Source organism: Lissotriton vulgaris, chromosome 2_2, assembly GCF_964263255.1.
Source record: "Lissotriton vulgaris chromosome 2_2, aLisVul1.2, whole genome shotgun sequence".
In the NCBI taxonomy this organism is placed as follows: Eukaryota; Metazoa; Chordata; class Amphibia; order Caudata; family Salamandridae; genus Lissotriton; species Lissotriton vulgaris.
The window spans coordinates 123,010,078-123,026,134 of record NC_141688.1 but is presented as its reverse complement, the minus strand read 5'-3'; the positions used below and the strand labels follow the sequence as shown (position 1 = coordinate 123,026,134).

The 16,057-nt window shown below is 51.1% G+C and overlaps 1 protein-coding gene across 2 annotated transcripts in view; it reads left to right on the top strand.

The window, feature by feature from the left end:
* Positions 1-16,057, top strand: part of SCAPER (S-phase cyclin A associated protein in the ER) — a 3,157,511-nt gene that overhangs the window by 1,095,516 nt on the left and 2,045,938 nt on the right. For both annotated transcript variants that reach the window (XM_086959426.1, XM_086959427.1), the window contains exon 16: positions 11,261-11,416. In XM_086959426.1, the coding sequence (XP_086815552.1) occupies positions 11,261-11,416 (156 nt within the window). The remainder of the gene's footprint in view (positions 1-11,260; positions 11,417-16,057) is intronic.

The following is a 16,057-nucleotide window of genomic DNA, read 5'->3' as shown; positions in this document are numbered from 1 at the left end:
GACAGAAACCAGTCTCTCAGGGGAGGCCGGAGGTGCCATCGAAACTCCCGGTCTTCTCTCACTCGGGAAGCCCTCACCCTCCCAGCGGGGGCTGGCGTGTCTGGAGTCTGAGTGTCGCTGGGACTGGGGGTCATGCTAGGCCCAGGGAGAAGGGATCTCGGCAGGGGGAAATGGCTGCCGGGGGGCCTATGTGGCCATGCAGGGTCTGGCGCGCAGGGCCGGGGAAGGTACGGGGGTACACCCGGGCTAGTTGTTGGCCTTCGGGGCGGACATGGACGGGACGATCTGGGGTTTCTGGGTGTGGGGCTTAGCTAATGGGACGCTGAGGATCGGGGGGGGGACCACGCCACGAGGCCAGGTCCAACAATGGGGCAAAGGTCGCCCACGCTTTTCAAATAAACTACTTATGCTTCTCCAAGACTGTGGAGGCCTGGCATGGCCCTATGCTTCTCCGAGACTGCGGAGGCCTGGCATGCCCTAATCTTCTGGAATATTACTGGTCATGTCATCTCGGCTACATATCAGAATGAGTCCCTCGTAAAAGCGAAAAACACTGGCTCCACATGGACTGCGCGGTCTCCTGTAGGCCCCTATGGGACCTAACGTGGCTCCCCAGATTGGCGCGCCCCGCAGTGTGTATATAGCTCCCCTACGAAAACAGTACTTGGCACCTAGGGCAATCTTGCAGTCTCTAGATGCCCAACATCGTTTCCATCTCCCAATACTCATATAGTACGCAACCCCACCTGCCTGCCGGCCTTGCAAACTCATGCCTTCCTATTGTGTTCAAAGGGCGAATGTCGCACAATCCAGAACCTATTTGAGAGGAACACCTTTAAAACTATTGAACAATTTAAAAACTTTTTTCATATTGCAGATTCCTCAAGGTTACAATACTACCAACTTTGTCAATGACTGCTCGCATCCAACTACATACAGGGAACAACTAGATCACTAACCCTATTTGAAGCCCTGGTCTCGGTCTTTGAGGGCTCACTGGGATTAATTTCCCGCACGTACAAGGTATTTCGACACTCACACTAGATCTAACCCCACACATACCAGAGACCAAGGAATATGGATGCTGAAGAGCTCAGTCCAGAAAGCTTGGAGCGGATCTGGTGCGATATTCTATAAATTTACAGAAGCATTCCCCACTCAGCTTACAATGGTATTACACCCCTGCCCGCCTCCAGAAGATATGCCCAAACCTCTCCCCGATATGTTGGAGATACCAAACTGCAATAGGCGATTTTATTCACATCTGGTAGACCTGCCCCAACCCGGTGATCTTCTGGATAGAAGTCCTCAGTCACATTAATAACACAGTGGGCTTTCCCATACTGTTGGACCTGGCCTCGTGGCGGGGTTCCCCCGATCCTCAGCGCCCCATTAGCTCAGCCCCGCACCCAGAAACCCCTGGTCGTCCTGTCCATGTCCGCCCAAACGCCGACGACCAGCCCCGGCATACCCCTGTACTCTTCCCCGGCCCTGCGCGCCAGATCCTGCATGACCCCATAGGCCCACCGGCAGCCATTTTCCCTTCCTCTCCCTGGGCCTAGCATGACCCCCAGCCCCAGCGACACTGAGGCTCCAGGCACGCCGGCCCCGCTGGGAGGGTGAGGGCTCCCCGAGTGAGATAAGACAGGGAGTTTCGATTACACCTCCGGCCTCTCCTGAGAGACTGGTTCCTGTCACACCTCTGGCCTCCCCGAGTGCTGGCTCCAGACCCTGCTGGGCGTCTGGGAATTCCCGGACACATCCTCAAAGAGATCAAAGGGCCAACCGCCGGACCTCACCAACGACCAGCCCCCAAGGCCGAAGACCTCTGCCTGCGAGGGTCCGGACATCAAAGGGCCACTGGACTATATCAAGGCCCGCCCAAGAACTAGCGGGCAGTTGTATCCTGGACAAGGAAGCCCTGCTGATCTGATCGCGGCTAACCCTTGGGGAAAACTGAACTTTGGAACTCTTTGAGTCCTGCTGACGCTGTCGCGGCTCTTCCTCGTAACTACGGAACCGGAACATCGGAGGCGTGCTGACCTCGTCGCAGCTCGATCATTAACCTTAAAGATCTTCATAGAACATCCTGGGCCCTGCTGACGTGGTCGCGGCTCCTCAAGAACTATCCTCCAGATCGAGCCCTGCTGACTTCGTCGCGGCTCGAGGAGTACTCTGGTCTGGCTAGACCATCAACACTACCAACCCAAACTGAGTTGACCTGAAGTGAGTAGGACATCCAGTGCGATTATCATCTCCCGTATCCCCCCGGCTCGAGGATTGAGAGCTGTGCGCAGGGTATGCATCGTACTGGTCAAACAACTAAGACTGTCCAGCTTCCCTGTCACCCGAATCTCAGAGACTTTACGATCCCTCGATCACCTCTAAATAAGAGTGTTGATTCCTTTTCCTGTTCATAAAGAACGTGTTACTGAAAACCTACAGTGTGGTGTCCGTTCGTAAGTGTGGTGTGATCTCAGTGTGTACGATTCATTACTCGAAGTCCTCCTGAGTGGGGACCTCTCGTTAAGGCTCAGCATTATTGGCAGGAGAGGTGGGTCACGGAGCCGTCAGTTAGAAATAACCTGACCTCTGGGGCCGCCCCTTTTAACATTGGTGGCAAGCGGCGGGATAAGAGCCTACGTCTAGGAATCATACAGTAAAGCAACTGACACACCACCTTAACGAAGAAAAACCATGAGTCTCACCGGAACAAACAAAAAGACCACATTCCAAAAGGACCTGGTGGAAGATTATACCCACGAGAACTCAAACAATTCTGCAAAGACTTCCACATCGCTACCACTGGATTAAGTACCAAAGACGACTACCAGAAAGCCCTGGCGGCCTGGGTAGACGCCGGGGCCCACATACCCCCGACAGAAAGAGATGGCATGCAGGAAGAGACGCCAATAGACACCAACGACCAGGAAGAAGAGGGAGCCGACTCCCTGACACGAAGTACCAGCGCCGAGAGGGTTCTTACAATAGAAGAAATGACAGACGCCTTAAAATAAAAGGGGAACTCAAGTTAGCTGAAAAGAAATTGGCCGTAGAACAATTCCGGCTGCAAGGAGAACTGGAAGAAAAGAAGCTCCAGAGGGAGCATGAAGGAAAGAAACTCCAACTTGAACATGAGCGCAGCTTAAAAGAACTAGAACTCAAGGCCAGAAACGAAGAGGCCCGACCCCCGGGGAACAGAGAAGTCCCTGCCCCGGCCGAAGCTAAAGTGCATATACCAAAGGATGTCGTGAAAGAGTATTACAAGGGGAACGACATCCAGCAATGGTTCAAAGCGTATGAGGTCGCCATGACCTCCCATCGAGTACCTGAAAAGGATTGGGGCACCGGATTATGGGGTCGCTTCCTCAGTGAGGGGAGAGACACCATGCTGGACCTACCCACTACCGTCATGAACTCCTACCCCCATATGAAGGACGCCCTACTGTCTCGATATGGGCTCACCCCGAGATGTACCGGCAACGATTCAGAGACTGCAAGAAGATCCCCGGCACCACTTGGGTGGAATACGTGAATTTCTACAGCCGGGCCTTGGAAGGGTGGATCAAGGGCAGCAAGGTGACCACCTTTGAAGGACTCATTGATCTCATTGCCTACGAACACCTGTCCAACAACTGCTTTGTGGAATTAAGACAGCACCTTCTGGACAGCAAGTTGGCTTACCTCCGGAAGCTGGCTGTTGAGGCCGATCGATGGGTGAGCACCAGAGTCCCCTGGGGTTCCTTGGGGGATTATGGCCGAAACTACCAAGGTTCTCCCCCTCCAGAGAGGGGACCCCAGGCAGGGCCTCCCCGAAGCCCCCCTAGAAACCAGTCCGGGACCTCTCCTCCTGCCACGAGGGCCGGGTTCCCCCCAGCAAGACAGGGACCCAGAATAAGCACAGCCTGCTACCCGTTGTCAGCAAACAGGGCATTATGCCAGTGACCCCAACTGCCCCATGCTCAGAAAACCCGCTGCTGCGTCACCCCTGCGCGACAGCTAGTCACAGTGGCCCTAGTAGAAGAAGAGGAAGAAGATACAAAGGGGTGGGAACCAGCTGCCATGACCTTAGTCCCCCTGGGGGATAGAGAGATGGTCCCCGGAGATCTCCTGCCCGATAACACTGAAAAATACCGACAACAGGTGACCGTCAACGGACACCGCATAGGGGCCCTACGAAACACAGGGTCCAGCATTACTGCAGTAAGGGGGCACCTAGTTACAGAAGACCAAATTATACCCCACGTTTCCTGCAGGGTGATCTCAGCTGAAAACTCCGTCCGCACCTGCCGCATAGCTCGGGTCTCATTCGAGTGGGAGGGCGTCTCCGAGGAATTACGAGTAGCAGTCCGCACCGACATGCCCGTGGACTGTCTACGAGGTAACGACCTGGAGAGCTCCCCGTGGAAGCAGGTAGAGAGGAGGACTCACCTGGAGATGGTGGGCCTGCCCGAGTAGGCCTGCGTGAACACCCGATCCATCACCGCCCGAGCGTCCGCCCCCGAGGTGGTAGAACCCGAGATCCCTCACCGTGTCCCCGGCAAGCCGGAGGACAGCGAGCGAACCGAAAGCCTAGATCTTTTTCCCGAGGATAGCAGTAACCCCGACCCGGGTTTTTCGGGCCCTGCTGATAAATCAACCCCACACCCGGACGACCTCCCCGAGCTGGCCCAGTGGCGCCAGGAGGGGGGGCCCTCTCAAGAGGAGTTCTGTATGGAACAGACCTCCTGTCCCTCTCTAGTGGGGCTACGGCAGCATGCCGCCGCCCAGGCCGCCGGTGACCAGTCCGGCTCCCACCACGTCTATTGGGAAAACGGCCTACTGTATAGTGAGCAAAAGTCCGCCGAACTAGGGTCAGCCCGGGTGCTGGTGGTACCCCTACGTTTCCGCAGCTTTCTCCTGAACCTTGCCCATGATGTGCCCTTGGCGGGACACTTGGGACAAGACAAAACGTATCACTGTCTGGTCACACATTTCTACTGGCCCCACTTGCGCTCTGATGTTGAGGCCCACTGCAAGTCTTGCCTCACATGTCAGGCCAGCGGAAAGAGCGGAGGGAGGCGCAAGGCTCCCCTCCAACCCTTCGCCGTGGTCAGTACCCCCTTCGAACGGGTGGGAATAGACATTGTGGGGCCCCTTGACCCCCGGACCTTCTTAGGCCACCGGTTCATCCTTGTCCTGGTAGTCCATGCCACCCGATATCCCGAGGCCATTCCCCTTCGAACGGTGACGGCCCCCGTGGTGGGGCGGGCCCTCATGGGGATCTTCTCCCGGGTGGGATTCCCGCGAGAAGTAGTAAGCGTCCAAGGGGCCGAACTTCATCTCCAAGTACATGAAGTCCCTCTGGCAACAGTGTGGGGTGACGTACAAGTTCACCACCCCATACCACCCCCAAGGTAACGGCCTGGTTGAGCGGTTCAACCGCACCCTCAAGGGAATGATTATGGTTCTCGAGGAGCCCCTGAGGCGCAAATGGGACGTCCTCCTTCCCTGCCTCCTGTTCGCGTACCGAGAAGTTCCCCAAAAGTCCTTGGGGTTTAGCCCTTTTGAGCTGGTCTATAGACACCCCGTGTGGGGCCCCCTCAGCCTGGTCAAGGAAGGGTGGGAGACAGCGTCCCTGGACCCTCCTCCAGATGTGTTTCGATTCATTCTGGCCCTCCGAAACCAGACTCGGAAGTTCCGAAAGCTGGCCGAGGCAAACCTCGAGGCCAGTCGAGAAGAAATGAAAATGTGGTATGACCAGAATGCCACTCTGGTCGAGTTTCAGCCCGGACAACAGGTCTGGGTGATGGCCCCTGTGAAACCTTGTGCCCTGCAGGACAAGTGGACAGGGCCCTTCAAGGTGGTAGAGCGGAAAAGCCAGGTTACCTACCTCATCGATGTGCAGTTCCCCAGGAACCCCTTGCGGGTCCTTCACGTGAACCGCCTTAAACCCCACTTTGTGCGGTCCGAGTTGAGTTTGCTACTCGCCACCGACGAAGTGAAAGAGGACACGGATCCTCTGCCTGATCTCTTGTGTGCGAAAGAAAAAGATGGCTCCGTGGAGGGAGGGAGTCTCTCCCCCTCCTTCACCCCCGAGCAGCGCGAGGACTGTCGCCAATTACAGGGACAGTTCTCTGACCTTTTCTCCCTCGTCCCCGGCATCACCAGTTGGTGCGTCCACGATGTGGACACCGGGGACAGCCCTCCGGTACGGCACAGAGCCTACCGCGTTCCCGACCGAGTGCGAGCCTGCATCAAGGCCGAAGTCTCTAAGATGCTAGCTCTGGGGGTGGTCGAAGCCTCCGACAGCCCATGGGCCAGCCCCGTGGTACTGGTTCCGAAGGCTGACGCTTCTGGCGCTGTCCCAGAGCTGAGGTTCTGTGTGGACTACCGAGGGCTCAACGCAGTCACCAGAACCGGCGCCCACCCCATTCCCCGAGCAGACGAGCTCATTGACCGTCTAGGGTCTGCTCGCTATCTCAGCACCTTCGACTTGACCAGCGGATACTGGCAGATCGCCCTAACAGAGGGAGCCAGAGAGAGATCCGCCTTCTCCACCCCGGATGGTCACTACCATTTCCGGGTGATGCCCTTCGGAATAAAAAACGCCCCCGCCACCTTCCAGAGGCTGGTAAACCAGGTACTGGCTGGGTTGGAGAAATTCAGTGCTGCGTATCTGGACGATATCGCGGTATTCAGCTCCCACTGCACCGAACATCTCCTCCACCTCCAGGAGGTCTTGTTAGCCCTACAGAGGGCGGGTCTCACTATCAAAGCCAGAAAATGTCAAATCGGACAAGGGTCCGTGGTCTACCTGGAGCACCAGGTCGGGAGCGGCCTCGTGGCCCCCCTCCAACCCAAGATCGATGCAATCGTGGCCTGAGAGGCCCCCACCACCCAGACAGAGGTGCGGGCATTCCTAGGCCTCATGGGATACTACCGAAGATTCATAAAGGGGTATGGCAGCATCGTAGTTCCCCTCACAGAATTGACTTCCAAAAACCAGCCGAAAAAAGTTAACTGGACCCCCGCCTGCCAAGAGGCATTCGAAGCATTGAAACACGCTATGTGTACTGCTCCTGTGTTACAGGCCCCCGATTACTCCCGATAGTTCGTGGTCCAAACGGACGCGTCCGAGCATGGCATCGGAGCCGTCCTGTCCCAAATGAACGAGAAAGGCCTGGATCAGCCAGTTGCCTTTATTAGCCGGAGGCTACTCCCTCGTGAGCAAAGGTGGAGCACCATCGAGAGGGAGGCCTTCGCGGTGGTTTGGGCCCTGAAGAAGCTGAGGCCCTACCTGTTCGGTACTCACTTCCGGGTTCAAACCAACCACCGACCCCTCCGGCTCCTAATGCAAATGAGAGGGGAGAACCCCAAATTGTTGCGATGGTCCATCTCCCTCCAGGGGATGGACTTTACTGTTGAGCACCGGCCTGGTGTTGACCATGCCAATGCAGACGGCCTGTCCCGATTCTTCTGCCTCAGTGAAGAGAACCCCCACGGGGATGGGTAGTTCTCTCCGCCTTTTAGCTAGGGGGGGGCTCTTGTTGGACCTGGCCTCGTGGCTTGACTCCCCCCCGATCCTCAGCACCCCATTAGCTCAGCCCCGCACCCAGAAAACCCTGATCGTCCTGTCCATTTCCGCCCAAACACCGACGACCAGCCCCTGCATACCCCCGTACTCTTCCCCGGCCCTGCGCGCCAGACCCTGCATGGCCCCAGAGGCCCACCCGCAGCCATTTTCCCTTCCCGAGATCCCCTCTCCCTGGGCCTAGCATGACCCCCAGCCCCAGTGACACTCAGGCTCCAGGCACGCCGGCCCCCGCTGGGAGGGTGAGGGCTCCCCGAGTGAGATAAGACAGGGAGTTTCGATTACACCTCCGGCCTCCCCTGAGAGACTGGTTTCTGTCACACCTCTGGCCATCCCCTGGGAGCCAGTTTCGATCGCACCTCTGGCCTCCCCGAGTGCTGGCTCCAGACCCTGCTGGGTGTCTAGGAATTCCCAGATACATCCTCAAAGAGATCAAAGGGCCAACCGCCGGACCTCACCAACGACCAGCCCCCAAGGCCGAAGACCTCCGCCTGCGAGGGTCCGGACATCAAAGGGCCACTGGACTATATCAAGGCCCGCCCAAGAACTAGCAGGCAGTTGTATCCTGGACAAGGAAGCCCTGCTGATCTGATCGCGGCTAACCCTTGGGGAAAACTGAACTTTCGAACTCTTCGAGCCCTGCTGACGCTGTCGCGGCTCTTTCTCGTAACTACGGAACTGGAACATCGGAGCCCTGCTGACCTCGGTGCGGCTCGATCTTGAACCTTAAATATCTTCATCGAACATCCTGAGCTTTGCTGACGTGGTCGCGGCTCCTCAAGAACTATCCTCCGGATCGAGCCCTGCAGACTTCGTCGCGCTACCAACCCGAACTGAGTTGACCTGAAGTGAATAAGGACATCCAGTGCGATTATCATCTCCCGTATCCCCCCGGCTCGGGGATTGAGAGCTGTGCGCAGGGTACGCATCGTACTGACCAAACAACTAAGACTGTCCTGCTTCCCTGTTACCCGAACCTCAGAGACTTTACGATACCTCGATCACCTGTAAATAAGAGTGTTGATTCCTTTTCCTGTTCATAAAGAACGTGTTACTGAAAACCTACAGTGTGGTGTCCGTTCGTAAGTGTGGTGTGATATCAGTGTGTACGTTTCATTACTCGAAGTCCTCCCGAGTGGGGACCTCTCGTTAAGGCTCAGCATTATTGGCAGGAGAGGTGGGTCACGGAGCCGTCGGGTAGACATAACCTGACCTCTGGGGCCCCCCTTCTAACACATACCAAGCTCTCTCATGGTGACCCTACTAGGCATTAGACCGTCTCTGCTTGTTGCTATGACCCACTCTGACCTGCGCCTCATAGCACAGATGCTGGGCGTGGCAAAACAATCTATAGTCCCACTACTGGAAAAAATCCTCCCTCACCTATCTCGACATTGTTCCTGTACATCTGGCATGTCATGGCTCTGGAACTATTAGCTGCCCTCTTAATCACACAGACACTAAATTTGCCCACACTTGGGAGCCGCTTATTCAAGACTTCTCTCGCATAGAGAAATCTCGCCATGTTTCCCACCCTGGCTGCGGGCTCTGCAGCTGTTTGAGGATTTTCTCCTCTCGTACACTATGGAGGCCCCCAACACATGGTTCTGATGAGGCTCCTCCTTCTCCCTAAATCTTCCACTCGACCCTCCCCTGACTGCACTCTAACCTTATTCCTTCCCACCCACACTCCTTATCTCTTGTTATGGTTAATTGGTTAACACAACTGTTTTTCTACTTCATTATTATCGACGAACTTCCATCATTCTTTGCAAATGTTCAGCTCGCCTCACTGGTGCACAGCTGTATCTCCTACTCAAATACACCTTATGGCTGACGATACCCACATTCTCCATATGGTATAGGTATTGTATGTTCTTTGTTCCTTGCACAACGGTACCTGCCGAATTACTGCTCCTACCCCATAGCCCAACCCTTTCTCCTTTTGCAGTAAACTCCTAATGACATAAGACTTTATCAGTGTTTTATGCTGCCTTTGATGATCTCTGTTATTGCAAAAAACGTAATAAACAGATTTGAAAGAAAAAAAGATTTTCTGATGTATTGGATTTAAACTGTCCCCTAGTAGCCTTGTCGGTGGGTGGAATAAAGTGCGACAGTTTACACATATTTGGGGGCAGTATTAGACTCGAGGCTGCGTCCATAGAAAACGCTCAGCTTCAAACATATATATGTATTAGTCTCAAGTGGGAGGGGAGTTACTTTAGGATCATTTTTCTTGTGTAGAACGGAATGGACCCATCTGTTTTTTTCCCCAGCCCTCATCATTACGCAAGAGCCCATTGATCCAATCTTTTTTACCAAAGCAGGGGAAACTGTGCAAATCGATTCGGCTTTTCTTTTCCTTCTTTGTGCATCAGTGCAAAGGTACAGAGATGTGGCCCATATATTTTTCTATTAGCAGAGTAACTGGGTTCTTCACCTTCACATACCCTGTGAGAGTGCTTGACACGTTAGTACTTGTTATTTTTTATTGAGCGAAATTGCAGACTGGAAGGTCTCGAAGACTAGATGACTTCTATTACATTATTTTTTTAATACATTTGTTTTACTTTCAGATGGATTTTTCTTTTCTTTTTTTGAACTAAGTTGTCTTACTTTACTTTATTGTACTTTAAATTTCAGTAGTTATTTCGTAAACGAAGTGCATTTCTATGCCGGAAGAGCAAACATTATACAGTTGTGCCCAAGAGTAGTTACATAAAGCCCTTTTGTGGTCTCAAACCCAGTGTTTCGCAAAATTACGAGTTTTACCACCTCAAAGGACCTTTTTTACAATATACAAAATACCTTTAATGAGTTGGAAAACTTTTTGCAACTGTGTAAACATCACAAATAGGAGAGTAGTTGAAAGAAGCATCGCCAATCTGTTTGCAATTCACAGAACGATGTCTTAATGGTTTGTACTGCAGTTGCGGTCGAAAACCATTGATCAATTATCAATCCCCATGTTGGGTTGGCTAAAGGCATATGGATCTACAAGGGACAGCTTCCTGTTTGACACTTGTGAATGTGGACTGTGAGTAGAAATGCAGCTGCCTGCTCCCTCTGGTGACTTCGCTTTTATACACACGGCCACCTTTATAAAAATGTTTTCCTTTTGAGAAACTAAATACAGGGACGGAGGCTTAATGTCCTTTGGAGGCTTCCGTACCTGCATTCGCAGCCAATCACAGGGAGTCATACATTGCAACCTGCCTAATTCATTTTAATTCAACCCTGTAAATGGACAATTAGTAGTGCAGCATGTTAAAATGTAGAGTGCATCGCAAATTGCCCTCCTATCCGTAAAGTGTGCAAACTACGCATCCCTGGTGTTCGATTGGGAATTGCACATCAATACCAAAGTTCTCAATGTACTTGTGTAGTGCTTTGGAATGGCAAAGGGATTTCTCAGAAGTTCACCATGTCGGTTATCATTATTGATGATAACCCAACATACCGATGTTGCTAAATTATCCATTCCTTTGAATGTTTTTTGACTAAGCACCATGCAATGATGTACCTCCATCAGCAATGAACAACCTGTGAATGAGACTGACTTTGTAGGAAGGGGTTACTGGATGCAAGTATGTGTATTGTATTGGGAACTTTAAAGTTACCAAAAATATTTTGACAAATCAGGAAAAATGTAAATGAAAAGCACTCCCCGATTTGCCCCTGCAGGTGAATGAAATTGCATTTATAAACACACTTGAAGCTCAGAATAAACGTCACGATGTGCTGGCGAAACTAAAAGAGTATGAACAGAGACTTAATGAACTACAGGAGGATCGCCAGCGGAGACAGGAAGAAAAACAAGCCCGCGACGAAGCTGTTCAGGTGAGTACCGAGAAAAAGCCCTATTCCATGAGTGTTGCTGATGCAGGTTTTTTAATGTGATTTTCACCGTTTAATGTAATGCATTTATTTTAAAAGTTTTGTGTAGTACAGTGAGTCCTAGAGTATTTGCAAGTAGTATGCAAGAATGACATTAAGAAGCAAACATCTGTATCTGAAGCCTATGAGTGTTTGTAAATTAGAGCAATGCAATAATTTAAGAAATATATCTATCGCCATTGCCCTATAGTTAAATAGATTACAGATGGGATTCATGGTTGCCCCTAGGACATACAAGAGTTGATCAGAAGAATGCAAGGCCTTTCAGAATGAAAGCACAAGCACTTAAGTCACAAAATGTGAAGCCTGATTGATTGATCAGTGTTAACCAACCAGAGGTGGGCTGTTATGCTACTCATCAGCAAGGCTTGGGTCGATCATTGGTAGCTTTGTGGATTTGGGAACAGGAACTGTGGTTAAATTGTGGTACACCACTAGTCATCCATAATGACTTGTAAGAGCGTAGATCACCAGCGATTGAGAGGTAGATGCATGATTGGGCATTGTGGAGTTCTCATAGAGGTGCAGACATATCTCCAAAACATTCAGAAAGAAGAATGTAAGGAAAGTAGTTAGTGAGTTGAAGGTAAGTAGAGAGTGAGCGCACAGAGGCAGTATCTGCCCCTCGAAAACATTCTATAGCATACAATCAGTAGATGCAGGGGGAATACATCGGCGAAGTATCTGATTTTATGCTAGCAGTTAAGCAGTAGGTATGCCTGATGGTTCTGCATGATGTGGTTAGCAACATAGATTAGATGGAGCAAAATAGATTTAATAGGAACACACTAAAAGTGACCATCAAGCTAGTGTATGTGGTGTAATGGTCATGAACACTGCATCTTTGAGATCATGTTTGAGTTGACTAACGGACGGTTGGACACAATTTACAGTTCTGCTGCTCAGTGGTGTTGTGGTGGAATCGCACATTAAAATTTGTATGCCAGTTAAGCAGTAACTTCTCTTCCACTGTATCCTCATCAATAGTCATAAGCACTGAATATTCCCACCCATGCTCTGGGACCCCGTAATATATATATAAAAAAAAAAATATATATATATATATATATCACACACACACACACACATATATAATTTTTTCACAAGCCAATGCAGACTCCTAGAAAAAAAAACAAGGCTACCCAGTGCTCTGAAACCTTGTTTTTGCAAAAAAAAATACAAAAGGACAGGAGAACAAGGAGACACATGAACTCTGTTTAATGAACAGCAGAAACATTATCCTGCAAAGAATACAGACATTGTTAGCCCATAGGTTGCATTGAAAGCTTAACAACATAGAAAATGAAAGCAATTTCAGGCAGAAACTGGCACCGTGACTTTAAGGCCGCCATGACCCCCAGTTTCCCATCTTGTCTCGGGGTGACAGTTAGGTAAGTTGTTCTTTCTGGCTCCTTCAGTCAGGACCCTGGTTACTCAGCTCCACATTTGTTTGACTTTTCTGTCAAAAAAGTTATCCATTTTCACTGTGGCTTCTTTTATTTCGACATCTAACACCTGTTGAAGTAAGGAGTTGTCTTTTTTCTAGCAGTTTTTTGTCTTTTTCAGTCAAATGATGACTTCTCTGATCCTTGCCCTTCCTGTGGCAAAAAGAAGGTCAAGACAGATTCCTATTCTGTGTGTAGCCTCTGTCTTCCTGAGTCTCATTCCCCTGAAACCTGCCAACACTGTCAGAATTTGTCAAGACGCACTCTCAGGGAGAGAGAAAGAATCCGTCTTTATAGTTTATCTGAGAAGAAAATATCAACTACTTCCAAAGGCAGATCTCCTGTGAGACACAAGCAGAAGAGGCCCAGGTAGACTTCCATAAGTAAATCCTATCTATTCTTCGGCGACAGGCTCTGCGTCGAAAATGCCTCAAACGACAAAGAAATCGGCTACAGAACTCCCTCAGCAGACAACATCACTGTCAAGGGCATCGTAGCATCGGTCGTGGTTAAACTTCGAACATATGGGTACGTCCCTTCATACTCTAATGTTAAATCCTCCGCTACTGTCAACCCGGCGATGGTCAGCGTCGAGGAGTCGATCTCCATTGGTGTCGGTTCATCGCCCAACGTCGAGCCATCGCTCTCAGTTGTCGACGTCGTTACGAAGTTCGACATCGAAGCTTAGTCCTCTGTTACAGTCATCTACGTGGTGGTCAACGTCGAGGCCTAAGTCATCTACGACGTCCAGAAGGGGTTTGACGTCGCAGACTCCTCCATTGCTGTCAACAAGGTGGCGGTCAACGTCGAGGCCTTGGCCTGTCATGACACCGTCCAGAGAAGGTTTGACGTCAAAAAGACGCTCCCCTTCACCTTCTCCCCGAACGACGTTGAGGCTCTGATCTCCGTTGGGTAGTCCACTCCCAACGTCGAAGCACTATTCTCTGTCGGCGGGTGGATGTTGAAGCAGAAGTCTTTTCTTATGTCAGGAATATAGTCGGCTCCTCAGATTCCGACGTCGAGCCCTAGAACTCCGTTGGTGGATTCCAATGTCTTTGTAGTGCATATCCGCTCAACGTCGAGGCAGTCCCATCTGTCGACGCACCAATTGCCCTCAGCATCGCAGGGTCTTCAGTGTCCCAGGCAGGATCGTCTCGGCCTCTCTCGACAACGAAAAGCTTTGCGAGCACAGAAGACCACTCTGCAGACCGCTGTTCCTCTTGCGCAGGGTAAGAAGAGCAGTGTTCTCCTTCTGCTCACCTTTCTCCCAGGTGGTTTCTTCCAGTACACCACTGGCAGAAAATGACCTCTACTCAGATCCAACAACCTATGGACTACTCTAGCCCTCTCCATAGATCTCTTCTGGCTCGTTTGGTGCAGGCAGTAGATCATTCCCCTACCATGCCTGCCAGGGGTCATCAGCGGACAAGGACTCTTATCTCCACGGTGGTTCACTTTCCGTACCCACCACAAAAGGCACAGATCACCTACTTGGTCTTCCTCCTTTACGCATTCTTCTAAGAGAGATTACTCTCCCACACTACCAGACAGTCCACTCTCAAGAGTATTGCACGTTGATGACATCAATTCTTTTCACAATGTAATGGCAAGCGGGGCACAGAAATTGAATATCGAAATGTCCGCTTCTCAGAGATCAACGTCAGTCATCTTTGAGACTCGCCACGAGGGAGTGGTGTCAAGACGTATACTATCTTTGGTTCCGGGCCTTTTACTTCTGGTCATGGAAATTTTTCACACCGCAGCGACGCTCAAAACGGCTCCGGCAAGGATCCTAAAGAAATACAGGCTATCAGAGCAGTATCCTCTTTTTTCTTAGGTCGGATTCTCCGCCAGACTGTTATCATTGCTGCTTCGAAGAAAACTCATGCAGTAGCCTCTTCTTCAACGGTTCCTCCGGACAAGAGCTCAGGATTCGCAGGGAAGGAAAGCATGTGGCTCTGCAGCTGCATCCTTGAAAGTATCTAGTGCGGCAGCCCTATTGGGACGTTATGACAGGGCATTGTGGGGTTCATTAAAGTGCTTAAAGGACAAACTGCCCAAAGAGGATCGCCAGGATTTCGGAGAGATCCTCCAGGAGGGTGCTCTCGTAGGAAACCAGATGATCAGTGCAGCGGCAGATGGAGCATCTCTGGCTGCGTCATCGTACTCTGGCATCTGCACCAGAAGATCCTCCTGGTTGTCAAACGGCTCTGAAATCGGAGGCCCAGCAACGTATTTCAAATCTCCAGTTTTCAGGGAATTTCCTATTTGGCTCACATACCGATGCAGCGATGACCAGAATGAAATCTTAACTGGACACTCTTATAGCTGTGAGTCTGGAAAAGAATGAAGGAATTCAGGCGCGGGTACAGGCCCTATGATCGCAGACCTTTCCAACAGAGGGTTCAAAATCCTCAGTGGTCTCAGGGGCAGCATCACCACTCCAAAACACACTACCAAGGGCATCGGCCTTCCTGGGGTAAAGGTGCACCTCGACGACCCTCTTCTACCACCAAGAATGTTACCAAGCAATGAACAATCGCTTCCTCTGTCGCCATTAACCACTCCGGTGGGAGGAAGTTCCGCCTATCACATTCAAGAGTGGTGCAGCATTACAAACGATTAATGGTTGCTGAATATACTGCAAAATGGATATGCTCTACGTTTCCGTTTTCCACTGCAATCCACTTCTCCGGTAAAATCCAGTGATCAGCTAACTGTCGCTTTTACAACAGGAGGTTTCCACTCTCTTACACACATCTGCCATAGAAGAACTTCCTCCCTCTCAACGAGGATAGTTGGTTTACTCCAGCTACTTCCTGGTACAAAAGAAAGGCTAAAAGCAGGATTCAGACCTAAATTGGATCTTTGCATCCCCAACAAAGCCATCCAAAAGGAGAAATTTTCTATGCTAGTGCTCCATCAAATATACCCTCATCTCCATCAAAGGGACTGGATGTGCTCGATAGACTTTCCGGATGCATACTTCCATGTTCCAATTGCTACTAGATACTGGAGGTACCTGCGCTTCATGGTAGGCTCCAAGCACTATCAGTACAAAGTCTTGCCGTTTAGCCTAAAATCGGCACCTCAAGTGTTCACCAAGTGCATGGCAGTAGTAGCTGTTCCTCTATGTCGC